We start from the raw sequence: 24,490 nt of genomic DNA on the forward strand, positions 1-24,490 counted from the left end.
TATACAGGGTTTTTTTTTTGTCAGGTACTTTTGTCTGGTTATGTTGTACTATTACGCCCTAAGGTTACGCTTCCCAATAATGTCTGCTGAACAGGGCAGTAGATCCATGGCTGATCCTGACGCCATGGATTGCTCGGAGGAATACATTGCAGCTGAGGGTTCAGGTACCGGGTTTCTATACCCCTCAGTCAGTCTGCAGCACCGGGGGCACACCAAGACCCACCTTGGGCAGCTTTTTTTAATTTGCTGACTACGCTAGTAACTAGAATTGTGCCCCCTGTGGGACCTCCTGTGCCATTACAGCCACATATTGTCCATACAGTTAATCCGCCATGGGCAGATAATCTGTCCACTCAGTTACAGCAATTAAATCAGTCTCTGGCTAAACAAAAACCTAACCCTCGCCCGCCTAGGACCAAGGGGTCCGCTAAGCGGGCCATTACTTCCTCACAATCCACACATGTTTCGGATACTTAATCCGATGAAGATGGTATATATACTGACCCCTCAGACACTGATGTAGATGCTTCTGATGGGGAATCTATTACACTGGTGGATGTTCTCGACCTCTTGGAGGCTATCAGACTGATTCTTCAAATTGATGATAAGTTCAAGCGTCAGAAGGTTACTAAACTAGTTTTGGTGTCATCTGCTCTGCCTGTCACTAACTGTCACCTCTCTGAAGAAACCGACGGATAAGAATGTGGAGGGTTGCTTGAAGTCTATTTACACTCTTGCAGGAGCTGTGTATAGGCCCACTATTGCGGCTTCTTGGGCTGCAAAAGCTATTGAAGCCTGGGTTCAGGAAGTTGAAGCGCAACTACCGTCTGATTTTCCTGATAATGCTAGACAGTGTCTTTCATATATTATTACAGCCTCTCATTATATTCATGAGGCAGCATCTGATGCCGGCGTCGTGGCAGCCAAAGCGTCTACTACGTCCATTCTGGCTCGCCGGATTCTCTGGTTGCGGCCCTGGTCTGTAGATCTGGACTCTAAAAAGACCTTGGAGGTGATCCCCTTTAAGGGGAAACATCCTTTTTGGGGAAGATCTCAACAAGATTGTTGCTGACTTAGCATCTGCTAAGACTGCCTGTCTGCCTAGTACTAATCCTTCAGCTCCGAAGGCTAAAGGTACTTCCTTTCGCTTCTTTCGACCTCCAAGTAAAGCAAACAGTCAGGCGTACCTGAAACAGGCTCGCACTTCCAAATCCACTAAGCCCAAACCTAAACGTTCCTGGGCTACCTGTCAGCCTGCTTCCAAAACAGACAAGCTTGCTGCATGACGGGGTGGGCCTCCCTCCCGGCCCATTCTCAACCTCAAGTCTTTGAACAAATTTGTGAAAGTTTCCAAATTCTGTATGGAAACTCTTCGCTCTATTGTTCTGGCCTTGGAGCCCATGGACTATATGGTATCTCTAGACATACAGGATGCTTACAAGCATATACCTATTGCCTTGTGGCATCAGCAATACCTGCGGTTTGCTATTGGCAACCTACATTTTCAATTCCAGGCCTTACCTTTTGGTCTGACCACGGCTCCGAGAATCTTCACCAAGGTCATGACTGCTCTGCTCCGCTTTCAAGGTATCAGGATCCTGCCGTATCTGGACGACTTATTGATCCTGGCGAACTCTCCAGAGGTTCTCAGTCATCTGAAACTGACGGTCCAATTCCTGCAAGCCCACGGGTGGCTCATCAACTGGAAGAAATCCTCACTGGACCCTGCTCAGAGCATGGTGCACCTGGGGGCATTATTGGACACCCACAACCAGCGGTTGTTCTTGTCTCCAGAAAAAGTCCTGAAACTTTAGGACAAGCATATATATTGGTAGATGCTCAATTAGCTTAGTGATATCATTCAGGTGCTCGAAAGGGAGGGGTATTTCTAAGCAAGAAAAAAAGGAATTTGTTTCCCCCAGCACCCTGAATGATAACCGTAACCAGATATAAATTCCACATAATAATAGAATTCAGAGATCTTCGTTACACATATTTGCGCAAATGTGTGAATAAGCCCCAAAGCCGCATCAAGGCGTCTCTGTATATTTGGGGTCCCTAGCGCTATATCTAGGTGCAGGGTGTGGCACCCCAAAACACCAGCATAAGCCAGAAAGCCCAGCGTAGCATACCAGTGAAAAAACTATAGTGTTAATAAATTAGTATTTAGGAAGCCGAAGCTATAGAGAAAGTGATACAAAAATGAAATGCAATTAAAATAGAGAAATAGTGTTAAAAAAATTAATAAGTGAAAAGTGTTAATAGAATGTAAAGGTATGCCACACTAAGGCCATCCGGCTCAGCCAGTCCAGAGGCACCACACCTCACACCTCCATTACCCCAATCTGGGTCTAAGATTAACCAGCAAGGAGCCACATGATAATGGCTCCTTACTACAATATGTCTAAGCTAAGAGCTACCTACCTTGGAGCAACCCCATAATGCTCCATGTGGCATGTCAGGGCCTGCACCTCCTCCTAATGCAGGAACCTCTCTGCCTCTCACAACAAACATATATATTGGTAGATGCTCAATTAGCTTAGTGATATCATTCAGGTGCTCGAAAGGGAGGGGTATTTCTAAGCAAGAAAAAAAGGCATGTTTCCCCCAGCACCCTGAATGATAACCGTAACCAGATATAAATTCCACATAATAATAGAATTCAGAGATCTTCGTTACACATATTTGCGCAAATGTGTGAATAAGCCCCAAAGCCGCATCAAGGCGTCTCTGTATATTTGGGGTCCCTAGCGCTATATCTAGGTGCAGGGTGTGGCACCCCAAAACACCAGCATAAGCCAGAAAGCCCAGCGTAGCATACCAGTGAAAAAACTATAGTGTTAATAAATTAGTATTTAGGAAGCCGAAGCTATAGAGAAGGTGATACAAAAATGAAATGCAATTAAAATAGAGAAATAGTGTTAAAAAAATTAATAAGTGAAAAGTGTTAATAGAATGTAAAGGTATGCCACACTAAGGCCATCCGGCTCAGCCAGTCCAGAGGCACCACACCTCACACCTCCATTACCCCAATCTGGGTCTAAGATTAACCAGCAAGGAGCCACATGATAATGGCTCCTTACTACAATATGTCTAAGCTAAGTGCTACCTACCTTGGAGCAACCCCATAATGCTCCATGTGGCATGTCAGGGCCTGCACCTCCTCCTAATGCAGGAACCTCTCTGCCTCTCACAACAAACATATATATTGGTAGATGCTCAATTAGCTTAGTGATATCATTCAGGTGCTCGAAAGGGAGGGGTATTTCTAAGCAAGAAAAAAAGGCATTTGTTTCCCCCAGCACCCTGAATGATAACCGTAACCAGATATAAATTCCACATAATAATAGAATTCAGAGATCTTCGTTACACATATTTGCGCAAATGTGTGAATAAGCCCCAAAGCCGCATCAAGGCGTCTCTGTATATTTGGGGTCCCTAGCGCTATATCTAGGTGCAGGGTGTGGCACCCCAAAACACCAGCATAGGCCAGAAAGCCCAGCGTAGCATACCAGTGAAAAAACTATAGTGTTAATAAATTAGTATTTAGGAAGCCGAAGCTATAGAGAAAGTGATACAAAAATGAAATGCAATTAAAATAGAGAAATAGTGTTAAAAAAATTAATAAGTGAAAAGTGTTAATAGAATGTAAAGGTATGCCACACTAAGGCCATCCGGCTCAGCCAGTCCAGAGGCACCACACCTCACACCTCCATTACCCCAATCTGGGTCTAAGATTAACCAGCAAGGAGCCACATGATAATGGCTCCTTACTACAATATGTCTAAGCTAAGTGCTACCTACCTTGGAGCAACCCCATAATGCTCCATGTGGCATGTCAGGGCCTGCACCTCCTCCTAATGCAGGAACCTCTCTGCCTCTCACAACAAACATATATATTGGTAGATGCTCAATTAGCTTAGTGATATCATTCAGGTGCTCGAAAGGGAGGGGTATTTCTAAGCAAGAAAAAAAGGCATTTGTTTCCCCCAGCACCCTGAATGATAACTTTAGGACAAGATAAGATGCTTCCTATCTCGCCCACGTGTGTCGATACACTCGGCGATGCAAGTACTAGGCCTCCTGGTGTCGGCTTTCGACATGGTGGAGTACGCTCAATTTCATTCCCACCCTCTGCAGAGGTTGATCCTTTCTAAATAGGAAGGCCTGTCTCACCGGATCAGGACTCGCATGATCTCCTTGACTCCGGAGGTTCGCCTGTCACTGAGCTGGTGGCTACAGGACCAGCAATTGAGCAGGTGTCGTCCCTTCTGGATCTCCAACTGGGTCCTTCTGACGACGGATGCCAGTCTGCAGGGTTGGGGCGCGGTGTTCGAGCAGCACTCTCTTCAGGGTCAGTGGACCAGGGAGGAATCTCTCCTCCCAATAATCATTCTGGAGTTGCAGGCAGTGTTCAATGCTTTGAAACTGGCCCTGCCTCTGGTACAGAAGAGGCCTGTTCACATACAGTCGGACAACGCCACCACGGTGGCGTACATAAATCATCAAGGTGACACTCGAAGCCGCATGGCAGTGATGGAAGTGTCAGTCTTTTTTGGCCAGAACGCCATCTGCCAGCCATATCGGCAGTGTTCATTCCGGGGGTCCTCAATTGGGAAGCGGACTAACTCAGTTGCCAGGACGTACACGCCGGAGAGTGGAGCCTTCATCCAGAAGTCTTTCAACTTCTAGTGGACACGTGGGGCCTACCAGATGTAGACCTGATGGCGTCTCGACACAATCACAAGGTTCCAGTCTTCGGAGCAAGGACAAGGGATCCTCAAGCAGCGTTCGTGGATGCGCTGACAATTCCATGGAACTTTCGGCTGCCGTATGTGTTCCCTCCAGTGTCACTCCTGCCTAGAGTAGTGATGAAGTTCAAGCAAGAAGGAGGAATACTGCTTCTAATCGCTCCGGCGTGGCCCAGACAGCATTGGTTCTCAGACCTACAGGGTCTCTTGATAGAGCGTCCTCTTCTACTTCTGCAACCCCCAGACCTCCTTGTTCAGGGCCCTTGTGTCTACCAGGATCTGGCCGACTGGCTTTGACAGCGTTGCTCTTGAAACCTCAGTTCTGAGGGCCAAAGGATTTTCTGAGGCGGTCATTCAAACTATGTTGAAGACCCGTAAACTGGCTTCTGCTCGGATTTATCATAGGGTCTGGAATTCTTACTTCACCTGGTATGCGGCTAAGAATTATGATGCATACAAGTTCAGTACTGCCAAACTCTTAGCTTTCCTTAAACAGGTCCTGGACTTAGGCCTTCGTCTGGCCTCCCTCAAGGTTCATTTTTCTGCCTTGTCGATATGGTTTCAAAGAAAAATTGCGACTCTGCCATGATGTTCATACATTCACTCAGGGTGTTTTACAGATTCAATCTCCCTATGTTCCCCCTGTGGCTCCTTGGGATTTGTCGGTTGTTCTGGATGCCTTACAAGAGCTTCCGTTTGAACCTCTTAAGTCTGTGGACCTTAAATGGCTTACTCTTAAGATCTTGTTTTTGTTGGCTCTTGCCTCTGCTAGACGGGTTTCTGACTTGGGTGCCTTGTCCTGTCGGTCACCCTTTCTGATTTTTCACCGTGACCGGGCGGTTCTTAGAACTCACCCTGGTTATCTGCCTAAGGTGGTGTCATCTTTCCACCTTAACCAAGAGATGGTGGTTCCGGCCTTTACCTCTCCTGGTTTATCCTCTTAAGAGCGGTATTTGGATGTGGTACGGGCTCTCCGTATTTATGTAAAGAGAACAGATTCGCTTAGGAGATCTGATTCTCTCTTTGGGCCTAATTCAGAGTTCATCGCAGCAGCAAATTTGTTAGCAGTCGGGCAATACCATGTGCACTACAGGGGGGGTAGATTTAACATGTGCAGCGAGAGTTAGATTTGGGTGGGGTGTGTCCAAACGGAAATCTAAATTGCAATGTAAAAATAAAGCAGCCAGTATTTACCCTGCACAGAAACAAAATAGCCCACCAAAATCTAACTCTCTCTGCAAATGTTATATCTGCCCCCCTGCAGTGCACATGGTTTTGCCCAACTGCTAACAAATTTTCTGCTACGATCAGGTCTGAAGTACCCCATTTGTTCTTTTTGGTTTTCACAAACGTGGCTGGCCTGCTAATAAGCAGACCTTGGCCAGATGGATTAGAATGGCGATTGCACATGCTTATGTACAGGCTGGCCTTCCAGCTCCTGCTACCATCAAAGCCCATTCTACTTGATCTGTTGGACCTTCTTGGGCGGCCCGCCATGGTGCGACCCTTGAACAATTGTGCAAGGTGGCTACGTGGTCCTCAGTGAACACATTCATAAGGTTCTATGCCTTCGATTCTTCCGCCTCCCAGGATGCCTCCTTTCTTGTGCCTGCAACAGTGCGTCCCCTCCCATGAGTAACTGCTTTAGGACATCCTGATGTAATTCCCTGTGGAAACACAGTGTACCGCGCTGCAGAAAAGGAGATTTAGGGTAAGAACTTATCTTTGTTAAATCTCTTTTTGCGAGGTACACTGGATTCCACAGGTCGTCCACCCTGACGCACTTAGCTTCTTTGGGTTTGAATGGCATTAGCCGCTGGTACCTTCTCCTGTCATGAGAATGTAGTTGTATATGGCTACTAACTGTTGTCGTCTCTTTTACCTGCTACTGCATTGGACTGGTTAACAAAACTGAGCTCCAGTGCCTGGAGGCGGGGATATAGAGGAGGCGGCGCTATGCATCCTGGGAACAGTCAAAGGTTTTAGCCTGTTGGTGCCTCGGATCAAGATCCAACTCTACACCCCGATGTAATTCCCTGAGGAATCCAGTGTACCTCGCAGAAAGAGATTTTACAAAGGTAAGTTCTTACCATATATCTCGCTTTTTCTTGGTGGTCTTTGGCACTAAGCTAATACTGTTCAGCTGACAATAAGGTTGGCCAGTTGGTCCGGCCTTGATTATCTTACCCATAAGAAGCAGCACCTTTTTAAAAGCTAATGTCTTCCCCACCTCTATCCTAATTGGCTGGATATAAATGGGTATGGTGTGTTATCCTGGTGGTCGGGATGCCTGCTATCACATGGCAGGTAGGGTTAACCCTCAGGGGGTGGCGGTAAGGGCTAAACACCCCCACCATCCAGTGCCTAAACCTAACCCATCCTTTCCGGGCCCTAACTGCAATGGACTCCCTGATACTTACCCCTGGGATGTCGCGGTCGATGTTCCGGCATCGGTCTCCCCGAGTGGTGTTGGGATTCCGGCGTTGGGTGGATTATTTTGTTTCTGTGCAGGGTAAATACTGGCTGCTTTATTTTTTCACTGTAATTTAGATTTCAGTATGAACACACTCCACCCAAATCTAACTCTCCCTGCACATGTTATATCTGCCCCCCCTGCAGTGTACATGGTTTTGCCCATCAGCTAACAAAGTTGCTGCTACGATCAGGTTTGAATTAGGCCCTGTGTCTTTTCGTTTGTTCTCTCCTATGGCGTTATTTAATTATAAACTAATCTTAAATCAGCTGGTAGAATGTAAAAGGGAGGAGAGAGCCTACAAACAAGTTTAGTTTGAAGTGTTTATTTTCTCTTACGTCCTAGAGGATGCTGGGGTCCACATTAGTACCATGGGGTATAGATGGGTCCACTAGGAGCCATTGGTACTTTAAGAGATTGAGAGTGTGGGCTGGCTCCTCCCTCTATGCCCCTCCTACCAGACTCAGTTTAGAAAATGTGCCCGGAGGAGCCGGTCACGGCTAGGGGAGCTCTCCAGAGTTTCTCTAGTAAAGTTATTTTTTAGAGTTAATTATTTTACAGGGAGGCTGCTGGCAACAGCCTCCCTGCTTTGAGGGACTAAGGGGGGAGTAGTGTCCACCCTTGCAGGGGGTGCAGCTCATGCTTGAGGCCATTAGAGATATGTTACATATTGCTGACATGTCGCCTGAGCAGGTTGAGGAGGCTTACTTTACTGACAATAAGAAAGCTTCGCTAACCTTCCCTGCGTCTGAAGTGTTAAACGCTATTGGAAAAATCCTGAGTGTAAGGATTCCAGATCCCCAAAAGGGTTCTGGTTTCTTTCCCCTTCCCTGAGGAGGATAGAAAGAATTGGGAAAAACCCACCCATAGTTGACGCATCTGTTTCCAGACTGTCAAGGAGAGGGTGGTTTTACCTGTCCCAGGATCTGCCGCATTGAAAGAACCGGCTGATCGCAAGATTGACACTACGCTCAAATCCATATACACGGCTTCGGGGGCGATACTACGGCCTACCATTGCCTGTGCATGGATTTCTAAAGCTATAGTAAAGTGGTCTGGCACGTTACTTGTGAAATTGGTTACAATGGATGAAAGTAACGTTGAATTGTTCTTACGTAACATACAGGATTCAGCGGGATTTGCGGTGGAATCCATGAAAGGCCTGGGTTCGATGGCTGCAGGAATATCTTCCATGTCTGTCTCAACTCGTAGAGGACTCTGGCTGCGCCAATAGTCTGCCGACAGGGAATCCAGGAGAGATGTGGAGACCCTACCCTACACAGATCAGACTCTCTTTGGGGAAGCGTTGGATACGTGGATTTCCACGGCTACAGCGGATAAGTCTCAGTTTCTTCCCTCAGCTGCACCTGCCACGAAGAAACCCTTTTCTTCAGCTGCATCACAGTCCTTTCGGACTGCCGAGCCAAGAAAGGCCAGAACGTTCAACACCTTCTTTGGGGGAGGTCGGCCAAAATCCAAGAAACCTGCTGCTGCGGGTTCCCAGGAACAGAAACCTTCAGATACGCCAAGGTCCTCAGCATGACGGTGGACTGCGCGGCCGGGAAGTGGGGCCGGTGGGGTGCGAGACTCAGGCATTTCAGCCACGTCTGGGTGTCGTCCGGCCTGGTTTCCTGGGTGCAAGATATTGTGTCCCAGGGGTACAGGCTGGAATTGAAGATCTCCCTCCTCACCGATTCTTTAAATCTGGCTTGCCAGCTTTGCTGGCAGACAGGGCTATCCTATGGAAAGCCATCTAGAAGTTGGTGGAGGCACAGGTTATTGTACCAGTCCCACCCCATATGCAAGACAAAGGTTACTATTCGCTAAACCTTCCTGAGGGAGTTCAAGTTCAAAATGGAGTCTCTAAGGGCGGTGATATCAGGTATGGAAGAGGGGGAAATTCCTGATGTCCTTGGATATCAAGGATGCGTATCTCCACATTCCGATTTGTCCGCCGCATCAAGCTTATCTCCGATTCGCACTGTTGGACTGTCATTTCCAATTCCAGGCCCTGCCATTTGGCGCCTCCACAGCACCAAGGGTATTCACCAAGGTGATAGCAAGGATGATGGTTCTCCTCCACAGACAGGGGGTGAACATACTTCCATATCTGGACGATCTGCTGATAAAGGCATCATCCAAGGAGAAGCTGTTACAGTCCATTGTTCTCATGACCCATCTACTCAGCCCGGATGTCGGTTCATCAGTGCATTCGCCTTCTGGGGAAGATGGTGGCCTCTTACGAGGCTCTGCAGTACGGGAGTTTTCATGCTCGGTCCTTCCAGCTGGATCTCCTGGACAAGTGGTCAGGATCTCATCTACACATGCACCAAAGAATACGTCTGTCGCCAAAGGCCAGGATTTCACTCCTCTGGTGGCTACAATTACCTCATATTCTGGAGGGCCGCAGGTCCGGGATTCAGGAATGGATCCTTCTGACCACGGATGCATGTCTCCGTGGCTGGGGCGCGGTCACCCAAGGGGAAACCTTCCAAGGGAGGTGGTCAGGTCTGGAAGCCAGCCTGCCGATAAACATTCTAAAAACTAAGAGCCGTCTACAGCGGTCTTCTCCAAGCGGCCCATCTTCTAAAAAATCGGGTTATTCACGTGAAGTCGGGCAATGTAACGACAGTGGCTTACTTAAACTGACAGGGCGGAATGAAGAGCAGAGCTGCAATGTCAGAGGTAACAAGAATCATCCCCTGGGCAGAACAACACGCATTGGCGCTGTCAGCAATCTACATTCCAGCGGTGTTCAAGGAGATAACAGATCTTTGGGGCATACCCCAAAGGCACATGATGGCCTCTCGTTTCAACAAGAAGCTTCGGAGGTACCCGCAAGCCGTAGCGGTAAACGCGCTAGTGACTCCGTGGGTGTTCCAGTCGGTGTACGTGTTTCCTCCACTCCCACTCTTTCCAAGAGTTCTCAAACTCATAAGGAGAACAAGGGTTCAGGCAATCCTCATCGCTTCGGACGGGCCGAGAAGGGCTTGGTATGCGGATCTTCTGGATCTACGGCTAGAAGAGGCGAGGCCTCTGCCTCTTTGGGAGGACCTGCTGTAGCAGGGGCCGTTCGCCTATCAAGACTTACCGCGGCTACATTTGACGGCATGGAGGTTGAACGCCAGATACTAGTTCGGAAGGGCATTCCTAACAAGGTTATTCCTACCCTGATACAGGCTAGGAAAGGAGTAACGTCTAAACATTACCATCGTATTTCAAAATAAATATGTATCTTGGTGTGAGTCCAAGAATTGGATTGGTTTGAGCCTCTACAGGAGGTTGAGGTAAAGTTTCTCACGTGTAAGGCTGTCACTTTGTTGGCCTTAGCTTCTGCTAGACGTGTGTCGGAGTTGGGGGCTTTGTCATGTGAAAGCCCATGCTTGTTCTTCCATGAAGACAGAGCTGAGCTTCAGACACGTCAGCAGTTTCTTCCGAAGGTTTTGTCGGCATTTCATATCAACCAACCTATTGTGGTGCCAGTTGCGACTGACTCCTCACTTTCATCACAGTCCTTAGATGTTGTAAGGGCTCTAAAAATCTATGTGAGGAGGACTGCTCGTCACAGACAATCGGACTATCTGTTTGTCCTGTATGATCCCAAGAAAATTGGGTGTCCTGCTTCTAAGTAGACGATTTCTCGCTGGATCAGGTTTACTATCCAGCATGCGTGTTCTACGGCAGGCTTGCTGTGTTTTACGTCTGTTAAGGCCCACTCTGCTCGTAAGGTGGGTTCTTCCTGGGTAGCGGCCCGGGGAGTCTCGGCTTTACAACTCTGCCGAGCAACTACTTGGTCTGGGTCGAACACGTTCGCAAAGTTCTACAAGTTTGATACTTTGGCCTCTGAGGACCTTAAGTTTAGTCAATTGGTTCTGCAGGAGCCTCCGCGCTCTCCCTCCCGTTCTGGGAGCTTTGGTACATCCCCATGGTACTGATGTGGACCCCAGCATCCTCTAGGACGTAAGAGAAAATAGGATTTTAATTACCTACCGGTAAATCCTTTTCTCGTAGTCTATAGAGGATGCTGGGCGCCTGACTAGCGCTTGGTTATCCTGCAGTGGTTCTTTAATTCAGTACTGCTTAGTTCTTGGTAAGTACTGTTTCGTTACTTGGTAAGTACTCCTGTTCAGCTGTTGCTGATGTTTCAAGCTAGTTAGCTTTGGTTGCCTTGTGTGTGACTTGGTGTGAATCTCGCCACTATCTGTGTAATCCTTCTTTCGAAGATGTCTGAATCCTCGGGCACACTTTCTAGACTGAGTCTGGTAGGAGGGGCATAGAGGGAGGAGCCAGCCCACACTCTGCAACTCTTAAAGTGCAAATGGCTTCTAGTGAACCCATCTATACCCCATGGTACTAATGTGGACCCCAGCATCCTCTACGGACTACGAGAAAAGGATTTACCGATAGGTAATTAAAATCCTATTTTTGAATGTTGACTTATGTGATAAGTTCAATTCAACCATTATGTATTTTTCTGTCCAATACAGTAAGCAGATTCTGCTTGCACCTGTATAGACTGTGAGCAAAATCTGTGTTCTAGGGTTAACGCTCGGAAGCTGTCGGAATGGGTCCCGGAAGCTTCCATGGTTTGTTGATTATGCCCCAGTGCCTTTTCATGCTGGATCACATAGAATTTTTAGGTTTATTCTCCTTTTAAAACTTGTTAACAAAAGTTAAGGACTTTGTATACCCTACTTACACATTGGGGAATATGTAATAGGGTCCGAGTTTGAAGAAGGTACAGGAGGCCGGCTGATCTCGGTTGTTGTTTTTTAAAAGCGGCAATCATTTACAAGGCAAAAGCATGCATTGTAAATGATTGCCGCTTTAAAAAACCATCTGAGATCAGCTGGCATCCCGCACTGCTGGCAAACTCAGCCCCTATTACATATGCTCCATTGTGCTTAGTCTGACAGCAATCCAGGCATAAGGTTACCACTTACAGGTTACAGCCAAACACTTTATTTATGCTTGTTTTGAAATGCTAATCGCATATTCACTGCTGCATTCCGGAGTATGCCTGTACACTCATACACATTAGCACTCCATTCAGGTGAGTGGAGTTCAGTTCTCTGTATTCTAGAAACATCTGAAACACTAGGTTGATCAAAATGTACTCTAGAAAAGTACATTCTATTTACTGATTGTAATATAAATGACAGCATTCATGTCATGTACTTTCTGTAAGGCTCTTCTATGCTTGTTTATTTTTCTAGGCAATTTCATCAAGACTGCTTTAAAACCCCTTTTCCCTGTAAGTGAATGTACGGTTCCTTCTATTAAAGACAATACAGCTGCGGAGTCTGCTTGTCCTGCGATCCAGAACGTGTTTGAAAAGGACCGTGGTCTGTCTTCTCTACTCGTGCATGATAGAAAAGGGGGAAAACAACTTTTCATCGATCTCGGTTAGTTGTGTGTAAGCATTTGTGTTTAGCTGGAGGGATCATCAATGTGTTTCCCCTGACATCCACTGCTTTCCTGTGAGATAAACCCACTCACTAGTGCTTGGCAAGGTTAAGACAGACTACAATACCACAGACTTCAATTATGTACTTTTTATTGTAGACTGTGATAGTTTAAGGAGTGTGTATGGATTAATATTAGTGAATGTAATACGGTGGCAGTAGGTACTAGCACTTGAAAACATCCCTGTGTGAACATTCTTATATATTGTTTCTCTTACGTCCTAGAGCAGGCCTGGCCAACCTGTGGCTCTCCAGATGTTGTGAAACTACACATCCCAGCATGCCTTGCCACAGTTTTAGCATTCTTTAATAGCAAATCTGTGGCAAAGCATGATGGGACTTGCAGTTTTACAACAGCTGGAGAGCCACAGGTTGGCCAGGCCTGTCCTAGAGGATACTGGGGACTCCATTAGGACCATGGGGTATAGACGGGCTCTGCAGGAGACATGGGCACTATAAAGAACTTTAGAATGGGTGTGCACTGGCTCCTCCCTCTATGCCCCTCCTCCAGACCTCAGTTAGATCCTGTGCCCAGAGGAGACTGGGTGCATTACAGGGGAGCTCTCCTTGCGTTTCTCTGAAAAATAATTTTGTTAGGTTTTTTATTTTCAGGGTGCACTGCTGGCAACAGGCTCCCTGCATCGTGGGACTGAGGGGAGAGAAGCAGACCTACTTAAGTGATAGGCTCTGCTTCTTAGGCTACTGGACACCATTAGCTCCAGAGGGTCGGAACGCAGGTCTCACCCTCGCCGTTCGTCCCGGAGCCGCGCCGCCGTCCTCCTCACAGAGGCGGCAGAAGACTTCAGTTCTTCAGTGGGGTAACGCTGCGCGCCATTGCTCCCACACACACACACAACAGCGGGCACTGTAAGGGGGCAGGGCGCAGGTTGGGCGCCCTGGGCAGCAATTAATAGCCTCAAGGGACACTGGCAGATGTACAGATACTGCGGAGGCAGTATATTATTAACCCCCGCCAGTTTTTTTATTATCTGAGCGGGACCGAAGCCCGCCGCTGAGGGGGCGGGGCTTCATCCTCCAGCACTAACCAGCGCCATTTTCTCCACAGCACATGCAGAGAAGCTGGTTCCCCCGGACTCTCCACTGCTGAACACGGTCACAGAGGGCAAAAAAGAGGGGGGGGGGCACATGTAATTGGCGCAGTGAGTGTTATTATATATATATTTCTGCTGCGGGGTACACTGGGCTCCACAAGTCTGGACAATGGGGTGTAGAGTAGGATCTTGAACCGAGGCACGAACAGGCTCAAAGCTTTGACTGTTCCCAGAATGCACAGCGCCGCCTCCTCTATAACCCCGCCTCCCAGCACAGGAGCTCAGTTTGTCAGTTGGTGCTGCAGTAAGCAGGCACTTAACAGAGGGGCTGCTCCAGGCAGCCCTAACAAAAGCTTTTTATGAGGTAAAAAGTGAAGACTTCAAGGGCAGCAGCAGGGGTAAATGTCTTCTGACATTCTCTGCTGCAGCTCCAGCTCTCCCCAGCGGCGCTGTACACTCCCGAGCCCTGGTTGCCGGGTACGTACAGCGGAGGCTCCGGTTTACATCACGTTAGGCACACACAGCTGGGGCTCTCGGGACCCGGTCTTTATCGTGATCCGGCGCGGTCAGTGGGAGGCGGGCCGCACGCACTGGCGGTGGACACTGTGTATACAGACAATCCGACTAGATCACCAGGGCATGGGCGCACGTCAGGTTTTCTCTTAAAACCGATTTTAATATCGCCCACAGTACCCAGTGGTTTTGCCAGCAAGGGGGATAAGGCTTAGACCTGAAGCCCCTCCCCCAGCCCCAGGGCACCATTTCCAGCAAGTGTTCCCGCCCTGGAGCTGCATCTCTCTTTCCTCACTCCTTGTCAGTGTCTGCGGCGCCATTATCCCTCAGCTCACTGTTCCTGGGACTGCTTGGGCAAATCCTCCTATGTAAAGCCGCCTGGTTGTCAGTGCTGTGACTTTACATGACACGTAAGTATTCTACCTGCCTTTTTAGTCAGTGTTAGTAAAGAAAGAGGGCATTTAGTCAGGGGTTTATAGTACAATGACCCTGTGATATACATCCAGTTTCTTACTGTGTAGTGTTATATCTATTGACTATATAGCTGTGTAAGCTAGTCCAGTGCAGTATTATTGTCTGTAATAACCTCTGCATTGTACAAACTGTGACTATCTGTGTGTGCATTGATAGCTGAGTGGTGTCCATCTCGTGTCTTTCACTCAACTTGCTATCCCTATATTCCTGAGGGGGCTCGGTGCATCAGGTGTTATTTAATATAGGATTTTTACAAAGATATACTGTATTACGTATTTTTCTCTGTGATTTAGTCACCATATCTCTCCTTTATCTCTGCTGGTGCTGACTACACTGCGCAGGGGTTTGGGTTTAGGGATATAGTGCTGCTAATAATTGTACTGTGTTACCTCATACTGCAAGTTATATCATGTCTGCTTCTGAGGGTAACGGTTCTGGGGCAGAACACACTGCTGGTGTTGCTGAATCCACATGCATATATGGGGAGAATATAGCAGCTGTGGGCTCTGGTTCTGGGGGCTCCTTGCCCCCCAGTGGGACTGTGGCAACGGAGGCACATACTGACCCTCCGTGGGCCGCTTTTTCCACACTTCTGCATACGCTAGTTCATAAACTAACACCCCCTATGGGACCCCCAATGCCGGTACAACCGTATGTGGTCCCTGCAGCTAACCCGCCGTGGGCGGACAATTTATCTGCTCAATTAAAGAAGTTGAACCAGTCCCTGACTACTAAAAAGTCTGACCAACGCCAGCCTAAGTCCAAGAGGTCCTCTAAGCGAGCGCTCGTCTCCTCACAATCCACTGCTGTCACTGACACCTCGTCTGATGAAGACAGCACATACACTGACCCCACAGGTTCTGACTCAGATACGGCTGATGGGGAGGGTAGTTCACATGTGGATGTTCCTGATCTTTTGGAGGCTATTAAGTTAATTCTGCAGATTACGGATGATCCCGAGCCATCCGTTCCTCCTAAGAAACCAGATAGGTTCAAGCGTCAGAAGGTGATTAAACAAGTTTTACCTCACTCTGACCACCTAGTGGATATACATCAGGAACCCTGGCAAAGCCCGGGTACGAAGTTTGTGCCTCAAAAGAAGATGCTGGCTCGCTATCCCCTCGCGCCAGAGCTGTCTAAGAATTGGGAAACGCCTCCTCCAGTAGACTCACATGTGGCTAGGATGGTGGTTTCCTCAGCTCTACCTGTCACTACCGTCACGTCTCTAAAAGAGCCTACGGATAAACATGTCGAGGGTTGTCTAAAAGCGATTTACACCCTCACGGGTGCTGCACAAAGGCCCACTATTGCAGCTACATGGGCGGCAGAGGCTATTGAAGCATGGGCCTTGGAGTTAGAGGCTGAAATCTCCTCTGACCATGCTAGACAATGCTTGTCATATATTGTCACAGCTTCTCGCTATATTAAAGAGGCGGCTTCTGATGCCGGTATTCTAGCAGCCAAGGCCTCTACTACGTCAGTCCTGGCTCACAGGATATTGTGGCTGAGATCCTGGTCTGTGGATCTGGACTCTAGAAAAACCCTGGAGGTACTCCCTTTCAAGGGGGATATTCTGTTTGGGGAGGACTTAAATAAGATAGTGGCTGACTTGGCTAATGCCAAAACTGCCTGTCTGCCTAATACAGCTCCTTCTGTGTCGAAGGCCAAAGGCACGTCCTTTCGTCCTTCAGGTAAAGCAAAAGGTCAGGCGTACCATAAGCAGGTGCGTACTTCCAAACCTGGTAAGCCGAAGCCCAAAAGAGCCTGGGCTGCCCGTCAGCCAGCAGCCAAGACCGATAAGCCTGCCGCATGACGGGGCGGGCCTCCCCCTGGGGGATCCCAGGGTGGGGGGTCGGCTTCTAGGGTATACCCAGGAATGGTTGAAGACCACTTCAGATGCCTGGGTACGGGAAGTCGTCACTCAAGGTTACGCCATAGCCTTCAAAAACCGACCCCCTCATCGATTTTGCCAGACAGACGTCCCGTCGGACCAGACAAAGGCAAACACTCTGCATTCGGTGGTACAGACCCTCCTGGATACAGGAGTCGTAGTACAGGTGCCTCTTGCTCAGGGGGGCCGGGGGTACTATTCTCCGCTGTTTCTAGTCCTGAAACCGAATGGGTCCTCCTGGCCCATTCTCAACCTCAAGGCACTGAACAAATTTGTGAAGGTTTCCAAGTTCCGTATGGAAACCCTTCGCTCTATGGCCTTGGAACCTGGGGACTACATGGTCTCCCTGGACATACAGGATGCTTACCTGCATATTCCTATAGCAGTATCACATCAGCAATACCTGAGGTTCGCTATTGGCAACCTCCATTAGCAGTTTCGGGCGTTACCTTTTGGTTTAACAACGGCTCCGCGAGTCTTCACCAAAGTTATGGCGGTGATGACGGTGGTACTCCGCCGTCAAGGGGTCAGGATACTGCCGTATCTGGACGACTTGTTAATCCTGGCAAATTCCCCAGATCTTCTCCTGCGTCATCTGGATATGACGGTCCGGTTTCTACAAGCCCACGGGTGGCTCATCAACTGGAAGAAATCCTCCCTGGTCCCTGCTCAGAGCATGGTGCATCTGGGATCGCTGTTGGACACCCACAACCAGAGGTTGTTCTTGTCTCAGGAGAAAGTCCTGAAACTTCAGGACAGGATTCGTTGCTTCCTTTATCGTACGCAAGTGTCGATACATTCGGCAATGCAGGTGCTGGGCTTCATGGTGTCAGTATTCGACATGGTGGAGTATGCTCAATTCCATTCTCGCCCCCTCCAGAAGCTGATTCTAGCCAAGTGGGATGGCCTGCCTCACCGGATCAGGTCTCACATGATCTCTTTGACTCCGGAGGTCCGTCTGTCGCTGCTCTGGTGGTTCCTGGACCGACAATTGTGCAGAGGCCGTCCCTTCTGGATATCCAACTGGGTCCTGTTTACGACAGATGCCAGTCTAAGAGGTTGAGGCGCGGTGCTGGAGCAGCACTCCTTGCGGGGTCGGTGGACCAAGGAGGAATCTCTCCTCTCGATCAACATTCTGGAATTGTGGGCGGTCTTCATTGCGTTAAACCTAGCCCAGCATTTGATTCAGAACCGTCCTGTTCAAGTACAGTCAGACAACGCCACCACAGTGGCTTACATAAATCATCAAGGCGGCACTCGAAGCCGTATGGCAATGAAGGAAGCCTCACGGATTCTACGTTGGGCAGAACGCTATCTACCAGCAATATGGGCAATTTTCATTCCGGGAGTCCTGAATTGGGAAGCGGACTTTCTCAGTCGTCAGGACGTGCATGCCAGCGAGTGGGGCCTCCATCCAGAAGTGTTTCAACTCCTCGTGGAAAGGTGGGGTCTTCCAGATGTGGATCTGATGGCGTCTCGACACAATCACAAAGTTCCGGTCTTCGGAGCAAGGACAAGGGATCCTCAAGCAGCATTCGTGGATGCGCTGGCAGTGCCGTGGAGGTTTCGGCTGCCGTACGTGTTCCCTCCGGTGTCACTCCTGCCCAGGGTAATTCGAAAGTTCAAGCAAGAAAAAGGAAATCTGCTTCTCATAGCTCCGGCGTGGCCCAGACGGCACTGGTTCTCAGACCTGCAAGGCCTATCGTCAGAGCGTCCACTTCTACTTCCACAACGCCCAGACCTCCTCGTTCAGGGCCCCTCTGTCTACCAGGACCTAGCCCGGCTGTCTTGACGGCATGGCTCTTGAAGCTTCCGTCTTAAGAGCTAAGGGTTTTTCTGAAGAGGTCATTAAAACTATGTTGCGGGCCCGGAAACCGGCCTCTGTTCGGATTTACCATCGGGTCTGGCATTCCTACTTTGTTTGGTGCGCATCTAATCATTATGATGCTTCCAAGTTCAGTACAGCCAAACTTTTGGCTTTTCTACAGCAGGGCCTAGATTTAGGCCTGCGTCTGGCCTCCCTCAAGGTTCCTATTTCTGCCTTGTCGGTGTGGTTTCAGAGAAAAATTGCGACTTTACCTGATGTTCATACTTTCACTCAGGGTGTGTTGCGTATCCAACCTCCCTATGTCCCGTCTGTGGCTCCTTGGGACTAGTCGGTGGTTTTTGAGGCGTTGCAGGAGCCTCCATTTGAACTTCTTGGTTCAAGCTGACCTTAAGTGGCTTTTCCTTAAGGTGGTGTTCTTGCTGGCTATTGCCTCTGCTAGAAGAGTGTCCGATTTGGGTGCCTTGTCTTGTAGTTCCCCATATCTGATATTTCACCGTGACCGGGCGGTTCTTAGGACTCGTCCCGGATATTTACCTAAGGTGGTTTCTTCGTTGCACCTTAATCAAGAGATTGTGGTTCCAACTTTTGTTTCTCCTGATTTGTCTCCCAAAGAGCGGTCTTTGGATGTGGTACGGGCTCTCCGTATCTATGTGACGAGAACTGCTTCTATTCGAAAGTCTGATTCTCTCTTTGTTTTGTTTTGATTTCACAAATGTGGCTGACCTGCTCACAAGCAGACCCTGGCCAGGTGCATTAGAATGGTGATTGCGCATGCTTATGTGAAGGCTGGTCTGTCAGCTCCTGTTCACATTACGGCCCATTCTACTCGGTCTGTTGGACCTTCTTGGGCGGCCCAACGTGGTGCGACCCTTGACCAATTGTGCAAGGCGGCTACGTGGTCCTCCGGGAACACGTTCATAAGGTTCTATGCCTTCGATACTGCTGCTTCCCTGGATGCTTCCTTTGAACGCCGGGTTCTTGTGCCCGCTACAGTGCGTCCCCTCCCATAAGGAACTGCTTTAGGACATTCCCATTGTCCAGACTTGTGGAGCCCAGTGTACCCCACAGCAGAAAACGAGTTTTATGTTAAGAACTTACCCCTGTTAAAACTCTTTCTGCGAGGTACACTGGGCTCCACAAGGCGCCCACCCTGACGCACTTAGCTTCTTTGGGTTGATATGGCATTAGCCGCTGACACTTCTCTTGTCGTGAGAGTCTGGTGTATGTGGTTACTATCCGTTGTCGTCTCTTTTCCTGCTACTGCATTGGGCTGGTTAACTAAACTGAGCTCCTGTGCTGGGAGGCGGGGTTATAGAGGAGGCTGCGCTGTGCATTCTGGGAACAGTCAAAGCTTTGAGCCTGTTGGTGCCCCGGATCAAGATCCTACTCTACACCCCATTGTCCAGACTTGTGGAGCCCAGTGTACCTCGCAGAAAGAGTTTTAACAAGGGTAAGTTCTTACCATAAAACTCGTTTTTTATATAAAAGCGCTGTCCTAACTGGGATTTTATTCCAGGTTCTTGTGGCGCTGGGTGTGTGCTGGCATACTCTCTGTCTCTCCAAAGGGCCTTATTGGGGAACTGTCTCCATATAGTTATTTCCCTGAGTGTGTGGGGGTGTCGGTACGTGTGTGTCGGCATGTCTGAAGCGGAAGGCTCTTCTAGGGAGGAGGTGGAGCCGATGATTGTGGTGTTTCCGTCGGCAACGCCGACACCTGACTGGATGGATATGTGGAATGTTTTGAATGCAAATGTGGCTTTATTACATAAGAGATTGGACAAAGCAGAGTCCAGGGATAAAGCAGGGAGTCAATCCATGGTTTTAACTGTGTCACAGGGCTCTTCTGGGTCTCAGAAACGCCCACTGTCCCAAATAGCAGACACTGATACTGACATGGATTCTGACTCCAGTGTCGACTACGATGATGCGAAGTTACACCCAAGGGTGGCCAAAAGTATTCATTACATGATTATTGCAAGAAAAGAGGTTTTGCATATCACAGATGACCCCTCGGTCTCTGACACGAGGGTACACATGTTTAAGGAAAAGAAGCCTGAGGTAACTTTTCCCCCATCTCATGAGCTGAATGAGTTATTTGAAAAAGCTTGGGAAATTCCAGACAAGAAACTGCAGATTCCCAAGAGAATTCTTATGGCGTATCCTTTCCCGGCAAAGGACAGGGTACGGTGGGAATCCTCGCCCAGGGTGGACAAGGCGTTAACGCGCTTGCCCAAAAAGGTGGCGCTGCCGTCTCCAGATACGGCAGCCCTCAGGGATCCTGCTGATCGCAGGCAGGAAACTACCTTGAAGTCAATTTATACACATACGGGTGCCTTGCTCAGACCAACAATAGCGTCGGCTTGGGTTTGTAGCGCTGTGGCGGCCTGGATGGATACCTTGTCAGCTGACATTGATACCCTGGATTGGGATACCATTTTATTGACCTTGCTTCACATTAAAGACGCAGTCCTATATATGAGAGATGCTCAGAGAGACGTTGGCCTGCTGGGTTCGAGAGCCAACGCCATGGCAATTTCTGCTAGGCGAGCCATGTGGACCCGCCAATGGACGGGTGACGACTCAAAGAGGCATATAGAGGTTTTGTTTTACAAAGGTGAGGACTTATTTGGGGAAGGTCTCATGGACCTGGTTTCCACAGCTACTGCAGGTAAATCTACTTTTCTCTGACGTCCTAGAGGATGCTGGGAACTCCGTAAGGACCATGGGGAATAGCGGCTCCGCAGGAGACTGGGCACAAAAAGAAAGCTTTAGGACTACCTGGTGTGCACTGACCCTCCTCCAAGCCTCAGTTAGATTTTTGTGCCCGACCGAGCAGGGTGCAATCTAGGGGGCTCTCCTGAGCTTCTTAGATAAAAGTTAGTTTTAGGTTTTTTATTTTCAGTGAGACCTGCTGGCAACAGGCTCACTGCATCGAGGGACTAAGGGGAGAAGAAGCGAACCTGCCTGCTTGCAGCCAGCTTGGGCTTCTTAGGCTACTGGACACCATTAGCTCCAGAGGGATCGAACACAGGCCCAGCCTCGGAATCCGGTCCCAGAGCCGCGCCGCCGGCCCCCTTACAGAGCCAGAAGCAAGAAGAGATCCGGAAAATCGGCGGCAGAAGACATCAGTCTTCATCAAGGTAGCGCACAGCACTGCAGCTGTGCGCCATTGCTCCTCATGCACACCTCACACTGCGGTCACTGATGGGTGCAGGGCGTTGGGGGGGGGGCGCCCTGAGCAGCAATATTAACACCTTGGCTGGCAAAAATACATCACATATAACCCCCAGGGCTATATGGATGTACATTAACCCCTGCCAGAATCCATAAAAATGTGGGAGAAAAGTCCGTGAAAAAGGGGCGGAGCTATCTCCTTCAGCACACTGGCGCCATTTTTCCCTCACAGCTCCGTTGGAGGGAAGCTCCCTGGCTCTCCCCTGCAGTTAATACACTACAGAAAGGGTTAAAAAGAGAGGGGGGGCACAATTTAAGCGCAGTATACATATATATATGCAGCTATAAGGGAAAACACTTTTTATAGGTGCTATCCCTGTGATATATAGCGCCCTGGTGTGTGCTGGCATACTCTCCCTCTGTCTCCCCAAAGGGCTTTGTGGGGTCCTGTCCTCTATCAGAGCATTCCCTGTGTGTGTGCTGTGTGTCGGTACGGCTGTGTCGACAGGTATGTGGAGGATAATGAGGTGGAGGCGGAGCGAACGCCTGTAAATATGTTGTCACCCCCTGCGGGGTCGACACCGGTGTGGTTGAACTTATGGAAGGATTACGTGAAAGTGTCAACTCCTTACATAAAAGGTCGACGACACAGAACAGCCGGCTACTCAGCTTGTGCCTGTTCCAGCGTCTCAAATGTCATGGGGGGCTCTAAAATCGCCCGCTACCTCAGATAACAGACACAGATGTCGACACAGATACTGACTCCAGTGTCGACGTCGATGAGACTGGTGTACCCTCCAAATAGGTCCACCCGTTACAGGATTGAGGCAATGAAAAATGTATTACACATTTATGATTATACCCCAGTTACCACATAAAAGGGTATTGTGTTTGGTGAGAGAAAACTATTAGTAGTTTTTCCTGCATCTGAGAAATTAAATGAGGTGTGTGAGGAAGAGTGGTCTTCCCCCGGTAAGAAATTGATAATTTCTAAAACGGTTATTGGCAGCGTACCCTTTCCCGCCAGAGGATAGGTCACGCGGGGAAACACCCCATAGGGTAGATACAGCGCTTACACGCTTATCAGAAAAGGTGGCACTACCGTCTCCGGATACGGCCGCCCTGAAGGGACCTGCTGATAGAAAGCAGGAGGTTACCCTATAAGATATAGTCACACACTAGGGCATTATATTGCGACCAGCCGTTGCTTCGGCATGGATGTGCAGTGCTCCCGCTGCGTGGTCAGATTCCCTGTCGGAAAATAACTATGGATAGGGACAATATTTTGCTGAAAATAGAGCATATAAAAGACGTGGTCTTATACATGCGTGATGCGCAGAGGGATATTTGCCGGCTGGCATCAAAAATAAGCGCTAGGTCCATTGCCGCCAGACGGGGGTTATGGACTTGGCAATGGTCAGGCGATGCCGACTCGAATCGGCACATGGAAGTTGCCCTATAAGGGGGTAAAACTGGTTGGGGATGGTTTTTCAGACCTCGTTTCCACAGCTACTGTTGGGAAATCGATTTTTTTGCCACAGGCTACCCCACAACAAAAGAAAGCACCGTATCATCAAGTACAGTCCTTTCGGCCCCAGAAAAGCAAGAGGGCTAGAGGCTCATCCTTTCTGCCGAGAGGCAAAGGTAGAGGAAAAAGCTGCAACACACAGCTAGTTCCCAAGAGCAGAAGTCCTCCCTGCGTCCGGTAGGTCCACAGCATGGTGCGGGGGCTGCTCAGGCGGACCCGGGTACGGTGGGGGCCCGTCTCAGAAATTTCAGCGGACAGTGGGCTCTCTCACATGGATCCCTGGGTCCTTCAAGTAGTATCTCAGGGGTACAGGCTGGAGTTCGAGACGTTCTTCCCCCCGCCGTTTCCTAAAATCTGCCTTACCGGCACCTCCCTCTGCCAGGGAGACGGTGTTGGTGGATATTCAACACTATAATCACAACAAGTGATTGTCAAGGTGCCCCTCCTTCAGCAAGGAAGGGGTTACTATTCCACAGTGGTTGTGGTACCGAAACGTTTCGGTGAGACCCATCTTGAAATTAAAATACTTGAACTTTTATATCAGAAGATTCAAGTTCAAGATGGAATCGCTCAGGGCTGATATTACGAGCCTGGACGAGGGGGATTACAGGGTCTCCCTGGACATCAAGGATGCGTACCTGCATGTCCCCATTTACCCTCCTCACCAGGAGTACCTCAGATATGTGGTACAGGACTGTCACTATCAGTTCCAGACACGGCCGGTGGAGTTGTCCACGGCACCGAAGGTCTTTACCTAGGTAATGGCAGAAGTGATGATACTCCTTCGCAAGAAGGAAGTTTTTATTATCCCGTACTTGGACGATCTCCTGATAAAGGCGAGGTCCAAAGAACAGTTGGTAGTGGGGGTAGCACTCTCTCGGGAAGTGCTACAACAGCACGACTCGATTCTCAATATTCCAAAGTCACAGCTGGTCCCGACGACACGTCTTCTGTTCCTGGGAATGTTTCTGAACGCAGACCAGAAAAGAGTGTTTCTTCCAGTGGAAAAAGCCGAGGAGTTGTCATCTCTAGTCAGAGACATCCTAAAACCAGGACAGGTGTCGGTACATCAATGCACACGAGTCCTGGGAAAAATGGTAGCTTCGTACGAAGCATAATTCCATTCGGAAGACTCCACGCAAGGACGTTCCAGTGGGACCTGTGGGACTAATGGTTCGGGTCCCATCTACAGATACAACAGCGGATAACCCCGTCGGCAAGAAACAGGGTGTCGCTGCTGTGGTGGCTGCAGAGGGCTCATCTACTAGAGGGCCGCAGATTCGGAATACAGGACTGGGTCCTGGTGACCACGGATGCCAGCCTTCGGGGCTGGGGTGCAGT

General features: G+C 49.1%; 1 protein-coding gene across 2 annotated transcripts in view; it reads left to right on the forward strand.

The window, feature by feature from the left end:
• Positions 1-24,490, forward strand: part of PRIMPOL (primase and DNA directed polymerase) — a 231,857-nt gene that overhangs the window by 130,436 nt on the left and 76,931 nt on the right. For both annotated transcript variants that reach the window (XM_063920714.1, XM_063920715.1), the window contains exon 6: positions 12,441-12,629. In XM_063920714.1, the coding sequence (XP_063776784.1) occupies positions 12,441-12,629 (189 nt within the window). The remainder of the gene's footprint in view (positions 1-12,440; positions 12,630-24,490) is intronic.

Source organism: Pseudophryne corroboree, chromosome 1, assembly GCF_028390025.1.
Source record: "Pseudophryne corroboree isolate aPseCor3 chromosome 1, aPseCor3.hap2, whole genome shotgun sequence".
Classification (NCBI taxonomy): domain Eukaryota; kingdom Metazoa; phylum Chordata; class Amphibia; order Anura; family Myobatrachidae; genus Pseudophryne; species Pseudophryne corroboree.